The sequence below is a fragment of the Pan troglodytes genome, chromosome 16 (assembly GCF_028858775.2).
Source record: "Pan troglodytes isolate AG18354 chromosome 16, NHGRI_mPanTro3-v2.0_pri, whole genome shotgun sequence".
NCBI classification, from domain to species: Eukaryota; Metazoa; Chordata; class Mammalia; order Primates; family Hominidae; genus Pan; species Pan troglodytes.
Genome location: NC_072414.2, coordinates 12,140,118 through 12,153,492, shown reverse-complemented (window position 1 = coordinate 12,153,492; position 13,375 = coordinate 12,140,118). Strand labels below are relative to the sequence as shown.

The 13,375-nt window shown below is 48.5% G+C and overlaps 1 protein-coding gene across 8 annotated transcripts in view; it reads left to right on the top strand.

Moving 5' to 3' along the window:
- CYFIP1 (cytoplasmic FMR1 interacting protein 1) overlaps positions 1-13,375 on the top strand; it is a 111,115-nt gene that overhangs the window by 78,656 nt on the left and 19,084 nt on the right. For all 8 annotated transcript variants that reach the window (XM_016927743.2, XM_016927740.1, XM_003314563.6 and 5 more), the window contains exon 23: positions 9,123-9,210. In XM_016927743.2, coding sequence (XP_016783232.1) covers positions 9,123-9,210 — 88 coding nt within the window. The remainder of the gene's footprint in view (positions 1-9,122; positions 9,211-13,375) is intronic.

The window sequence follows — 13,375 nt, the reverse complement described above, 5'->3', positions numbered from 1 at the left end:
ACCTGTTTCCCCAAGAGACCCAGAGCTGCTGCCTCGGGCCACACTTGTTGGGCAGAGGTCAGCATGCAGTGACCTCAGCCTCCTGGTGCCTGGGGACACTTGAGGTGTGATTCACAGGGAACCCTAGCTTGTCACAGGGGCATTTTCTGCAGAAGAGCTCCGGTTTACTCAGCAACCTCCACCTTCCATGAGTGTTGGTAGAAGCCATTGTGTCTGCATTTCCCACAAGTCTTTGGTGGAATCAGGAGAGCTGTGTTATCTGGGAAAGGCATTTTAAAACAGGATTTTGTGTATCCAAGTTCTGTGTCGAATCCTGAGAAGACACATAAACATGCTACCTGGAATTTTAGTCCCATGCCTGAGGGTTTTCTGAGAGCTACGTGGCACAAGCCAGGACTTTGCTCGTTGCCTGGCCTAACTTCCGGTTAGTGAGCTATGCGTGGTGGCTCTAGGAGGTGACCTGGGTGGTCTGCGACTGGAATTTAACCTGTACAGTGGGTAAATGTGTGACAGTGCTGCAGCTCTGGAAAGAAGCTGGCAGAAGGGTATTTCCTCAGTCCAGAGTTAGGCCTCTTTTCCAGAAGACCATAGATGGAGGGCGTGTCCTCAGCGGGGCGCACCTGGAGCCCAAGGCGGCAACTGTCCCCTCACTGCTCATGGTGACTTCTGTCCCTGGGGTGAGGTGGTGGCTGCCAGGTGTTCCCACTGTCATGTTACCATTTTTCTGTTTAAAAGTTATGATTTGTAGGGAGATAATTTGAGATGATGTAAACAAACTCCCTCGTTAAAATTTGTCCCAGTCGTTTTAACATCTGTCGACGATTCCTGTCCGAATCAGTTATCTTCACACTGGTGGTTGAACAGCAGTGAGTTGTTTTTTGTTTTTTTGTTTTTTTTGTTTTTTGTGACAGAGTCTTACTCTGTCGCCCAGGCTGGAGTGCAGTGGTGTGATCTTGGCTCATTGCAGCCTCCGCCTCCCGAGTTCAAGCGATTCTCCTGCCTCAGCCTCCGGAGTAGCTGGGATTACAGATGCATGCCACCATGCCTGGCTAATTTTTATAATTTTAATAGAGACAGGGTTTCACTATGTTGGCCAGGCTGATCTCAAACTCCTGACCTGAGATGATCTGCCCGCCTCGGCTACCCAAAGTGCTGGGATTACAGGTATGAGCCACCGTGCCCAGCTGAGTTTTAACTCCTTTATTCCCTCTGCAGGTACTAGCTGGAATTCTGCTGTACGTGGTAGCATTTGTTTATTATTTGCTTATTTGTACTAACTCAGGATTATCCATTACTGTGGAGTTTTGAGGCTGGGGTGGGTGCGGTTTGGGCAGTGGGAGCTGCCTGCTTGGTTTCAGTCTCCTGGGGCCGTCCCCACCATTCTTTCTGCACCACAAGATGTTCCAGGCTCGGCCGGGCACAGTGGCTCATGCCTGTAATCCCAGCACTTTGGGAGGCCGAGGCAGGCAGATTCTGAGGTAGGAGATCGAGACCATCCTGGCTAACACGGTGAAACTCTGTCTCTACTAAAAAAAATACAAAAAAATTAGCCGGGTGTGGTGGCAAGCGCCTGTAGTCCCAGCTACTTGGGAGACTGAGGCAGGAGAATGGCGTGAACCCGGGCAGCGGAGGTTGCAGTGAGCCGAGGTTGCACCACTGCACTCCACCCTGGGCGACAGAGTGAGACTCCATCTCAAAAAAAAAAAAAAAGAACAGAAATTTATTCTCTTACGGTTCTGGAGTCCAGAAGTCTGGAATCAAGGTGTCAGCAGGACCACGCCCCCTCTGAGACACTGGGTAGAGCTGTTAATTCTGGCAGTGACCTCAGTTCTGGGTGTTCTTGGCTTGCAGTGGCATCACTCCAGTCTCCTCTCTGTCTTCACTTGCCACTGTCCCTGTGTGTCTCTGTCTCTTCTCTTCTCACAAGGACTTCAGTCATATTGGGTCAAGGACCTACCCTGCTACTCCAGTATGACCTTGTCTTAGCCAGACACATATGTGGTGACCCTCTTTCCAGCAGACTTCACATTCTGAGGTACTAGGAGTGAGGATTGAACATATCTTTTTCGACGGAGTCTCACTCTGCCGCCCAGGCTGGAGTGCAGTGGTACAGTCTCGGCTCACTGCAACCTCCAGTAGGTTCAAGCGATTCTCCTGCCACAGCCTCCTGAGCAGCTGGGATTACAGGTGCCTGCCACCACGCCCGGCTAATTTTTGTATTTTTAGTAGAAATGGGGTTTCACCATGTTAGCCAGGCTGGTCTTGAATTCCCAACCTCAGGTGATCCACCTGCCTCAGACTTCCAAAGTGCTGGGATTACACGCGTGAGCCACTGCACCTGGACGAACATACTGTTTTCAGAGACACAATACAACCCATAGCCCACGTGTGCATGTGTATTAGTCCATTTTCACACTGCCGATAAAAACATACCTGAGGCTGGGCGATTTACAAAAGAAAGAGGTTTAATGGACTTATGGTTCTACATAGCTGGCGAGGCCTCACAATCATGGAGGAAGGTGAGAGGGATGTCTCACATGGCAGCAGACAAGAGAGAGAGCTTGTGCAGGGAAACTCACCTTTTAAAACCATGAGATGTCGTGAGACTCACTCACGATCATGAAAAAAGCATGGGAAAGACCTGCCCCCATTATTCAGTTACCTCCTAACGAGTCCCACTCATGAGACGTGGGAATTATGGGAGTTACAATTCAAGATGAGATTTGGGTGGGGACACAACCAAACCATATCAATGTGCATGTTTATTTCTATATAGTTACCTACGTATTAAAACTATAAGTTTATACTGATATTTCCAATTCCATTTCAGCACTGCACAGTTCATTCTAGTCTTCTCTCTTTCCCTTTTTCTGACTTCATTAAACACTGAGGATCCTTGCTTCATTATTCTTAGTATATTACTCATTTGCTCATTTCCAAAAAAACACAGAAAGTAGTTTCAGAATTGCTAATCCTGGCTGGGTGCAGTGGCTCACACCTGTAATCCTAGCACTTTGAGAGGCCAAGGCAGGAAGATCTCTTGAGTCCAGGAGTTCAAGACCAGCCTAGGCAACATAAGGAGACCTCGTCTCTACAAATTTTTTTTTTTTTTTTAGAGTCTCATGCTGTCGCCCAGGCTGGAGTGCAGTGGCACAATCTCGGCTCACTGCAACCTCTGCCTCCCGGATTCAAGCAATTCCCCTGCCTTAGCCTCCTGATTAGCTGGACTATAGGCGCCCGCCACCACGCCCGGCTAATTTTTTGTATTTTTAGTAGAGACGGGGTTTCACCATTTTAGCCAGGATGGTCTTGATCTCCTGACCTCATAATCCGCCCGCCTCAGCCTCCCAAAGTGCTGGGATTACAGGCATGAGCCACCGCGCCTGGTCTACAAAAAGGTTTTTAAAATTAGCTGGGTCTGGTAGCACACCCCTGTAGTCTCAGCTACTTGGAAGGCTGACATGGGAGGATCACTTGAGCCTGGGGAGGTCTAGGCTGTAGTGAGCTGTGATCATGCCGCTGCACGCCCGCCTGAGTGACAAAGCAAGACCTTGTCTCAAAATAAGAAAGAATTGCTCATTTTTACCACCGTAAAACACAAACCTGCCAACTCTAGTTCAATATCTGTTATCAAATTTTTGTCTTTAGATTGAGAATATATAGTAAAATATTATGTTTAAAATTCATTAGCCGAGCATGGTGGCACACACCTGTAGTCCCAGCTACTCAGGAGGCCCAGGCAGGAGAATTGCTTGAACCCAGGACATGGAGGTTGCAGTGAGCTGAGATTGTGCCACTGCACTCCCCTGGGTGACAGAGTGAGACTCTGTCTCAAAATAAATAAATAAATTAAATTATTTGGAATGATAGAGTAACAGGGTTTAGATTTATTCTTACTCCTTAAGTGAAAAACTGGACAGGACGTATGGATCAGCTGTTTTCAGACTCGGACCTTTTGCTGAGGGGACGGAAGCAAGTGAGGTGAGCCCTGTGATCTCCCTGACTTCCATCTGGAAGCACTTTCTGGACCAAGTTCAGAGAGGAACAGTCCAAGTACAGCTTGGAAGTTCCTGCTTGGTAGAGGGGACAAACTGGAACTTGGGGAAGCTGAGGCAGCTGGAATTTGCAGGGTGGCATATGAGAGAGCAGGGACCTTAACAGAAACAGCTCCTGAAACCACATGGGCATCCCATGTTTAGTTGAATACTAAACTGTGCGTGTGCCAGGGAGCTGCTAGCTGAATGATTCTCAGCATTCACACAAGGCCAGGAGGCTTCTGAGTTCCTACTAGCAAGAAGAATGGAACTCTGTTGAGGCTGGGCACAGTGGCTCACGCCTGTAATCCCAGCACTTTGGGAGGCCAAGACAGGCAAATCACTTGAGGTCAGGAGTTCGAGACCAGCCTGGCCAACGTGGTGAAACTCCACCTCTACTAAAAATACAAAAATTAGCCAGGCGTGGTGGCAGGCGACTGTAGTCCCAGCTACTCAGAAGGCTGAGGCGAGAGGATCACTTGAACCCGGGATGTCAAGGCTGCAGTGAGCCAAGAATGCGCGACTGCACTCCAGCCTGGGTGACAGAGACTATCTTTAAAAAACAACACAAACAAACAAAAAAAAACAACCCTGTTGAACACCCAGATGTTCACTAGAGGTGCCAGAGGTACTGAATTATGCCCACCCCTAGAAGTGCCAAAAATTCATCATGACAAGATCCAGCAGATTGACAAGTAAGTCAACTGCCTGCCCCCCCAAGACATTCAACACTCTCTCTTTTTTTTTTTTCTCCCTATTCTTGCCATTCTGGATTTCAGTTAGATATATGTTAGTTAGACCTTCTCATTTTATTCTCCACGTCCCTTTGTTGTATTAGTTTTCCTTTTTTGGGGGGGACAGAGTTTTGCTCTTGTTGCCCAGGCTAGAGTGTAATGGTGTGATCTCGGCTCACTGCAACTTCTGCCTCCTGGGTTCAAGTGATTCTCCTGCCTCAGCCTCCCGAGTACCTGAGATTACAGGCATGCGCCACCATGCCTAGCTAACTTTTGTATTTTTAGTAGAGATGGGGTTTCACCATGTTGGCCAGGCTGGTCTCAAACTCCTGACCTCAGGTGATCCGCCTGCCTCGGCCTCCCAAAGTGCTGGGATTACAGCCGTGAGCCACCTCGCCCGGCCAACACTCTCTAAAAGACAGTAACAAAGTCAAGACATGCAACATGGCACTGAAATGCCCAGTGCCCAATCAAGAATTACTAGATATGCCAAGAACCAGGAAAATGTGACCCATAGCCCAGAGAAAAATCACTCTGTACAAAACAGACGCAGAAATGACAGAGATGATGGAATTCACAGACAAGGATGTTAAGGCAGCGACTGTGCGTGTGCTCAAGGATTCAGGGAAAACAATGCAGAGATAAATGGGTGTTACATAAAGAATCCAGTGAATTAAAGCTGAAATGCAGTATCTAGAATGAAAAATTACTTGTTGGGCTGAATATCAGAGTAGACTTTGCAGGAGTTGAGTGAGTTTGAGATTATAACAGTGGAAACTAGCTGAACTGAAGCACCAAAAGAAAAAAATGATGAAAAAAACTAGAAGGGCCTCAGCAAACTGAGACAAACATCAGCGATTCTAATATGCCTGTGATTGGAATCCTAGTAAGAGGTTGTGGGGGGGCAGAAAATATTTCAAAATTAATGCCCTTGAATTTCCCAGATTTGATGAAAACGATAAACCCACAGATACAAGAAGCTCAATAAACCTCAAGCAGGATCGACACAAAGGAAAAGAGCCACTGTTGGGCCTAGCACTGACCAGGTCAAAATAAGGCTGGAGCTGAACCTCAGTGTACCTGAGACATGTGCAGTGGGGGCTTAGGATATTGGTGCTGAAACTTAGTTTTTCTCTTAGGGGATTGCAGTGACATTGTCAAACTGCAGAGTCTGAGGCACAGTCCTCCACAAGACTGCCTTTGCTGCAGACACCAGCCACACATTTGGGGTCCCTGGGGCCACCCTCACTTCTAACCAGCAGGTTACAGTTCAGGATCCACCCTCCCCAGCTCCTCAGGTGACACATTCGCAGTACTCACTGAGTGTGCCCTAATATGATTATAGTCAATTGGAGGAAAGGATGCTTGTTGGAAGGATATGCAGGGCAAAGTCTGGGAGGTTTCCATGTGCAAAGCTTTCCCTGTCCTCAGGGACGCATCACCCTCCGAGCTCTGAGGTGGGACGCTCCTCAGGGTACTGCCAGCCAGGGGCGCTCACTTGGGCTGTGGTGTTCAGTTTTTATTGGGGCTTCGTTGCATGGGCACAGTTGACTGAATCACTGGCCACGTAGCTGAGCTCAGCCTCCAGCCCTTCACCTCCCAGGAAGTTGGCTGAGTTCACCAGGCACACAGCCCCAGGCCTCTAACCCCATGCTGTCTTTCTGGTGTGGCCAGCCCCATGTTGAGTCATCTTGCTAGCATAAAGTCAGGTGTGGCCCCGTGATACCAGTCATTCCTGTCACTCAGAAATGAGGGTGTAGAGACTGCCTCCTAGAACTGGGCCAGAGGCCACCAAATCCTACCCAGGAGTCAATCAGTATCTAAACTTGATAAATCAAGAAGAAGTTGTAGAAATGTATTATTTAGAAATATAGAGGCCGAGCGTAGTGGCTCACACCTGTAATCCCGGCACTTTGGGAGGCCAAGGCAGGCAGATTGTTTGAGCCCAGGAGTTTGAGAACAGCCTGGCCAACGTGGCAAGACCCTGTCTCTACAAAAAATACAAAAATTAAGGCCAAGCACAATGGCTTACGCCTGTAATCCCAACACTTTGGGAGGCCGAGGCAGACAGATCACGAGGTCAGGAGATCAAGACCATCCTGGCTAACACAGTGAAACCCCATCTCTACTAAAAATACAAAAAGTTAGCCGGGTGTGGTGGCGGGCGCCTGTAGTCCCAGCTACTTGGGAGGCTGAGGCAGGAGAATGGCCTGAACCCGGGAGGTGGAGCTTACAGTGAGCCAAGATCACGCCACTGCACTCCAGCCTGGGCGACAGAGCGAGACTCTGTCTAAAAAAAAAAAAAAAAAATTAGCCAGGCATGGTGACCTGTAGTCCCAGATACTCATGAGGCTGAGGTGGGAGGATGACTTGAGTCCAGGAGGTTGAGGCTGCAGTTAGTCAAGATCACACCACTGCACTCCAGCCTGGGTGACCAAAAAAAAAAAAAAATACATATATATATATATATATGAAATATATAATATATACATATAGATTATAAATGTATATATAATTATCTCTATATAGAATAAATACATGTATTATGTATCATATACATGTATTTTGATTAAAATTTTAAATAATATTATAGAGAGTAATTGCATTACTTCAACAGTTCTGTATCTGAGTTATATCATAGACAAAATAAATTAAGGCCTGCTTTCTAAATTTAACCATCATTTTAAACATTCTAAGCAGGGAAAACATTGTGTTCTAAGCAGACATAGTAGTAAAGCCTCCTCTAGGCCGGGCGTGGTGGCTCACGCCTGTAATCCCAGCACTTCGGGAGGCCAAGGTGGGCGGATCACCTGAAGTCAGGAGTTCAAGACCAGCCTGACCAAAATGGAGAAACCCTATCTCTACTAAAAATACAAAATTAGCCAAGCGTTGGTGGCACATGCCTGTAATCCCAGCTACTCGGGAGGCTGAGGCAGGAGAATCGTTTGAATCCGGAAGGCGGAGGTTGTGGTGAGCCAAGATCACACCACAGCACTCCAGCCTGGGCATCAAGAGCAAAACTCCATCTCAGAAAAAAAAAAAAAAAGAAAAAAGAAAAGTCTGCTGTAATATAAGTGGCATCATATCCTGGCGCTTGGCTCCCTGCATGGATTTTTACTCTGATTTTCCATTTGCTGTCTTCTCCCGCACCCCGCCGTCACCATTGTAGGTGGACGGAGGCTGACGTGTGTGCCGTAGCTTTGCAGGTGTGTCACCATCGGAGGTGGACAGAGGCTGATGAGTGTGCTGTGGCTTTGCAGGTGTGCTGCTGTCAAGGGTGTGAGCAGTGCCCAGGAATCTCTGGGAAATGGGGTTCCCTTTTCTGAGCATCACCCTGACCGTGGCGCCTCCTGATGGAATGTACTTCCTGGAACGGGTGTTAAGAACACAGGCGCAGGGACACACAGACATGCACACATCCTGTTGCAGACACACCTGCAGATAACACATCTCCATACATGGACTCACGCAGATGCAGGTGCACAGAGACATGCAGACAGACATGCATGCCAAGCACTGAGGACTGTGGCACCCAGGGATTTTGGCATACTGACAGCACAGGGATTTAGGATCCGTTTGGAAAGGCATACCCAGAAGTACTGCGGTAGGTGGTTAGGGGGCCTAGCGGCTGCTCCTCTGTGCAGCACGTCCTCTCAGATGCACACATTGTGTGGGACAGCAGTATTTTCACAATTATATCTGTTTCCATTTCCTGAAGTGGAATATGAGTTAATCAAGTGCTTGGAATTACATAATTAGCAAATCCACAAAATTGTCTTTCTTATACTTCTTTGCAAAAGTTTTATGTGTTTAAACGAACCCTTCCAATTTGAAAGGCTTAGCTGAGTTTGATGTTTCTGCATGAAAATGGACACATTCGATTTTAAGTGTCCCCTAATCCATCATCAAGACACAATCTCTTGACTAATTGAGTGGGTTACAAATACCTAAGTGTCCCTGTCCTTCCCTGCTGGTGTGTAACTTGTGATCTGAACCACCGGGGCGTCGCCGTTCTCGTCACAGGCAGCTGCCCCACCGTCCTCGCTGTGTCTGGAAGCGCAGCAGAGCCCACGAGCTACCTGAGGATTGCGTTGGGCTCGAGGCGGCTCTGGTACAGCAGACCAGGCCCCGGGTGTTCCTGCTGTGGCCCCTGAGCTTTGGGTGCATTTATTATATTTGAGTATTGAGATCTCATTCGTTCTATGGTTTTCGATTCACTAGAATTTTCCTATTTGATGATTGTATCAGTTGACTGGGAGGAAGATTTAGTAGATGGATTATGGAGGACTTCTGAATTTTAAAGAACTATTGTTAAATTTGGTTTCTTTTTCTTTTTTAAATCTTTCTTGTTTAGGTTTGTTCGGACAGTGTTACCATTTTCTCAGGAATTTCAAAGAGATAAGCAGCCTAATGCACAGCCTCAGTATCTGCATGGATCCAAGGTAGGCTCCAATGTGTTCGTGTTACGAGCTTGAAGCTCATAATGAAGCATGTTTTGAAGTGTAGTTTAATTGGTTTGGTTGCAGTGACCTAAATGTATCACGCAGTGTATAAAATGTTATTTTTTTTCCCACTCTGTTAACATCTTCCTGAAAAGTAGCAGTAATTTAAAACAAAAACCAGCCAACCAACCCAAAACAGTGCTTATCTAGAACTAGCGCGTACGTAGTGTTGGGACAGCTCTGGCCTTGTGATAGGTGTCAGGCTGGGCCTGGTCTCATTCCCAGCACAAACACAAGTGAGATTGTTGGAAGATTACAGGTTTAAAAACATCAAGCTGAGAAGACAAGTGGAAGAGGCTCAGGTGCATTCCTGAGACAAGGAGGCCCAGGGTGGCTGTAAGGCCTGACCGGAGGAGCTGAGCTGGAAAGGTGAGCCCAGGGAAGGTCTGACATCCAGAAACAAGGATGTCCGCCTGTGCCTGGAGGGTGGAAACCCGGAGCACCCGGGTCTACCATGTGTGAGATAGGATGATGTCCACGCGGGGGGTGGCTGGGCTTGTCACAAGTCTGAGTGTTATTAAGGGCTAGTTTCTTCACGTTTCAAGCACCCGTGTGATTTAGTAAGGAAAATATAAACACTGTAGCAAAGAAGAGAGATGAAACGAGCAGATACCCCACAAAAATAAAGCAGAGCAAATACAAGCAGATCCCCAGCCTCAGCGGAGCTGGGGAAGGAACAATGATGGCGGCAAGAGCCAGCAGGCCCCCAGGATGAGGCCAGAGGATCCGGCTCCCCTGTGAAGAGCGAAAGCGTCTTCCCCCTGCGAGCTGCGGTGTCCCCGGGCTCTGCGGTGGGGGCAGGCTGCCAGCACTCATCAATATTTAAGTGTCCTCGCTCGTAGGAGCGGGGACAATCACAGGACATTGTCTGCCCCATCTGCCCAATGCCTGGAGCTGGGATGGAGAGGGCCCAGGCCCTGCCGCTCACACGCTGCCTGCACCTGGACGCTTTCTAATGCACCAGCCGGCTCTGAGTGGCGGAAACAATGTTTTCCACTCATTCCTTTCTAACCCTCTGTTCTTCAGAGCGAGATCTTCTCACTCCAGTCCTCTGGGCGTCTTCCTTCTCCTTATAGGGTAGTGCCTTGGACCTGGCAGGAGCGCAAGTGTTTGCACCTGGGAAACGGCAAACACCCAAATGAGGGCATTGGTTTTTGGAGGGCCCAAGCCTCGGCATACGCTGCCCGTCTCTCCCGCCCCTGAAAAGAGCGAGTGTGGGCCGGGGGCGGCCTTTTTACGGCACTCAGAGCATCTCTGAGCAGGAGAGACAGGTCGTCTGAACTGTGTGCAGTGATGAAGGGGATGTGAGATTCCTCTTCAGGAAACGGGGCCCACGTGGACCAAGGGTGACTGTGTAAACATTATGTCCTTGAAAATATGTTCTTTTTTTTTTTTTTTTTTTTTGAGTTGGAGTCTCGCTTTGTCGCCCAGGCTGGAGGGCAGTGGCACGATCTCGGCTCACTGCAGCCTCCGCCTCCTGGGTTCAAGTGATCCTCCTGCCTCAACCTCCCGAGTAGCTGGGATTACAGGTGTGCAACACCATGCCTGGCTAATTTTTGTATTTTTGGTAGAGACGGGGTTTCACCATGTTGTCCAGGCTGGTCTCCAACTCCTGATCTCAGGTGATCTGCCCTCATCGGCCTCCCAAGGTGCTGGGATTACAGGTGTGAGCCACCACGCCTGGCCATCTTTAGTGTTTTAGGGGTTATTTTTTAGCAATGTTATGATGGCAATTGAAAAAAATACAATTCAGATCCTCCCTAGGGTGCAGATGTTTGAAGGAAGTGGGTTCTTGCCTTTCACAAAGACAAGGTTAAAGGTGGGGGTGGGAGGTGGCATTGCCTGCCTTGGGGAGAAAAATGTCAGGGCTGGGAGCCTCGCTGACACATGAGGGCCAGGGTCGCCAATGCCTGGAGAACATGGGACAGGCTCATTCCATCATTCCACACTCCGCGTTCTCGAGGCTGTTGGCAGTTGCCGCCTCCGCAGTGCCCCTCCACCCTGTCTCTGTTCTTAGCACCTCCTAATGGCTGTGGAACTGTGAGTGGACACACAGTTTGTGTGATTCTGGGCTTCATGCGGCTGTGTTGGTGCCCCAGGAGGGCATCCAGACAGGTACCCGGATGCCAAGAATGCAGTGACCGGGCCTCTCCTCTGTGGGGCAGGGTGGGGTGCACGCCTGGGCAGGGGTACGCCACAGCTGTTACGGGGCTCCCCCTCACTTCCCGAAGCCCTGTGGGTGGTTAAGAACTCACCTCCATTCTGCTCCATGTGACACTCCCATGTTCTTTCTAGCAAGGATTGAAGTTGACTTTTTTTTCTTTTTTTTTTTTTTTTGAGATGGAGTCTCCTCTATCACCTAGGATGGAGTGCAGGGCACAATCTCGGCTTACTGCAACCTCCACCTCCTGGGTTCAAACAATTCTCCTGCCTCAGCCTCCCAAATAGCTGGGATTAAAGGCGCCTGCCACCATGCCCGGACAATTTTTTGTATTTTTTTTTTTTTTAGTAGAGATGGGGTTTCACCATGTTGGCCAGGTTGGTTTTGAATTCCTGACCTCAAATGATCCACCCACCTTGGCCTCCCGAAGTGTTGGAATTACAGGCATGAGCCAATGGTGGTGCCCAGTTGAAGCTGACTTTTATGCAATAATTAGTTATACTCAAAAGGATGTTTCTTTAAAGGATTAGAGTAAGTGTTCTGAGGCTTCTGCTTCTGAAAGTAAAATGTAGTGTTTTACCTTTAGAACTGAAGGAAATGTTATTTTAGAAGATAGGACTAGAAAGTTTGGCGAGTGAGAATAATTTCTTGGGTCTCTGTGAACTAAAAGATTTGCTCTGGGCTTCTCTTGACTTTGAAATTTTTAATCCCTGTTTTAGGCATAACAATAAAGTAGGTTTTTGTCATTCCCTGATAGGCGTTTGTGCGCAGAGGGCACTGGGCAGAGAGGCTCCTCTGTCACCACCATCTGGAGAGGACGGCTGTGGAAGCGAGGGAGGCGGGCGGGGGGTAGGCAGGCGACCCGACTGCGTGGGGCCGTGCACCTGCGGTTCTGATGGATCGAGTCCTGGAAGGGGCCTCGTGGGGTTGGTTTTTGAGATCCCAGGATAGCACTGTGGTGACATCTTTGCTGCCCAGTGTGTCTGTGTGCCCTTTGTGGTGTTAAAGGCTCTTGACACACGTTTTTATTCTCTAGGATTTTCCCCCAGGAGTGCAGGGAGGCACTGTTGCTTCCATTAAGATGCCAACATGAGCCCGCTGTTCCAGGGTGGTGGTGCGGGGTGCACATTTGCCTTGAGTCAGCCCCTACACTGCCAGAGCACCCTGCTGCCCTGTGTGCATGGGCACCACCTCAGGGATGGCTCCAGGGAATGGGCACTTGGAGGCATTTGCAAAGCTGATGCTCTTTTGGAGAGAGAGAAAGATTTGATGATGTGAATTTGATTTTTTTTTTTAATTCAACTATTTGCAACTGAACTTGAACCTCACTGTAAGAGATTTCTGCCTCCGTTTCAGAAACTGTTTGTGTCGTTTTTGTTAAAACCTAAGCTAGTACATGGTTTTTCTTTCTGTTTGTTTTTTGTTTTTTTTGTGTGGTTTTTTTTTTGAGACAGAGTCTGTCCCCCAGGCTGGAGTACAGTGGTGTGATCTTGCCTCACTGCAACCTCCAGTGATTATTGTGATTCCAGTGATTCTTGTGCCTCAGCCTCCCGAGTAGCTGGGATTACAGGAGTGCGCCACCACGCCTGGCCAATTTTTGTATTTTTAGTCGAGACAGGGTTTCACCATGTTAGCCAGGCTGGTCTCGAACTCTTGACCTCAAATGATCCACCTGCTTCAGCCTCCCAAAGTGCTGGGATAAAGGCGTGAGCCACTGTGCCTGGCCATAAACCAGTAATTTTTTTTTTTTTTTTTTTTGAGACAGGGTTTTTGCTTTGTCACCCATGCTGGATTGCAGTGGTGCAATCACAGTTCACTGAAACCTCCGCCTCCCAGGCTCAAGCAATCCTCCTGCCTCAGCCTCCCAAGTGGCTGGGACTACAGGCATGCACCACCACATCTGGCTAATTTTTGTGTTTTTTGTAGAGATGGGATTTCACCATG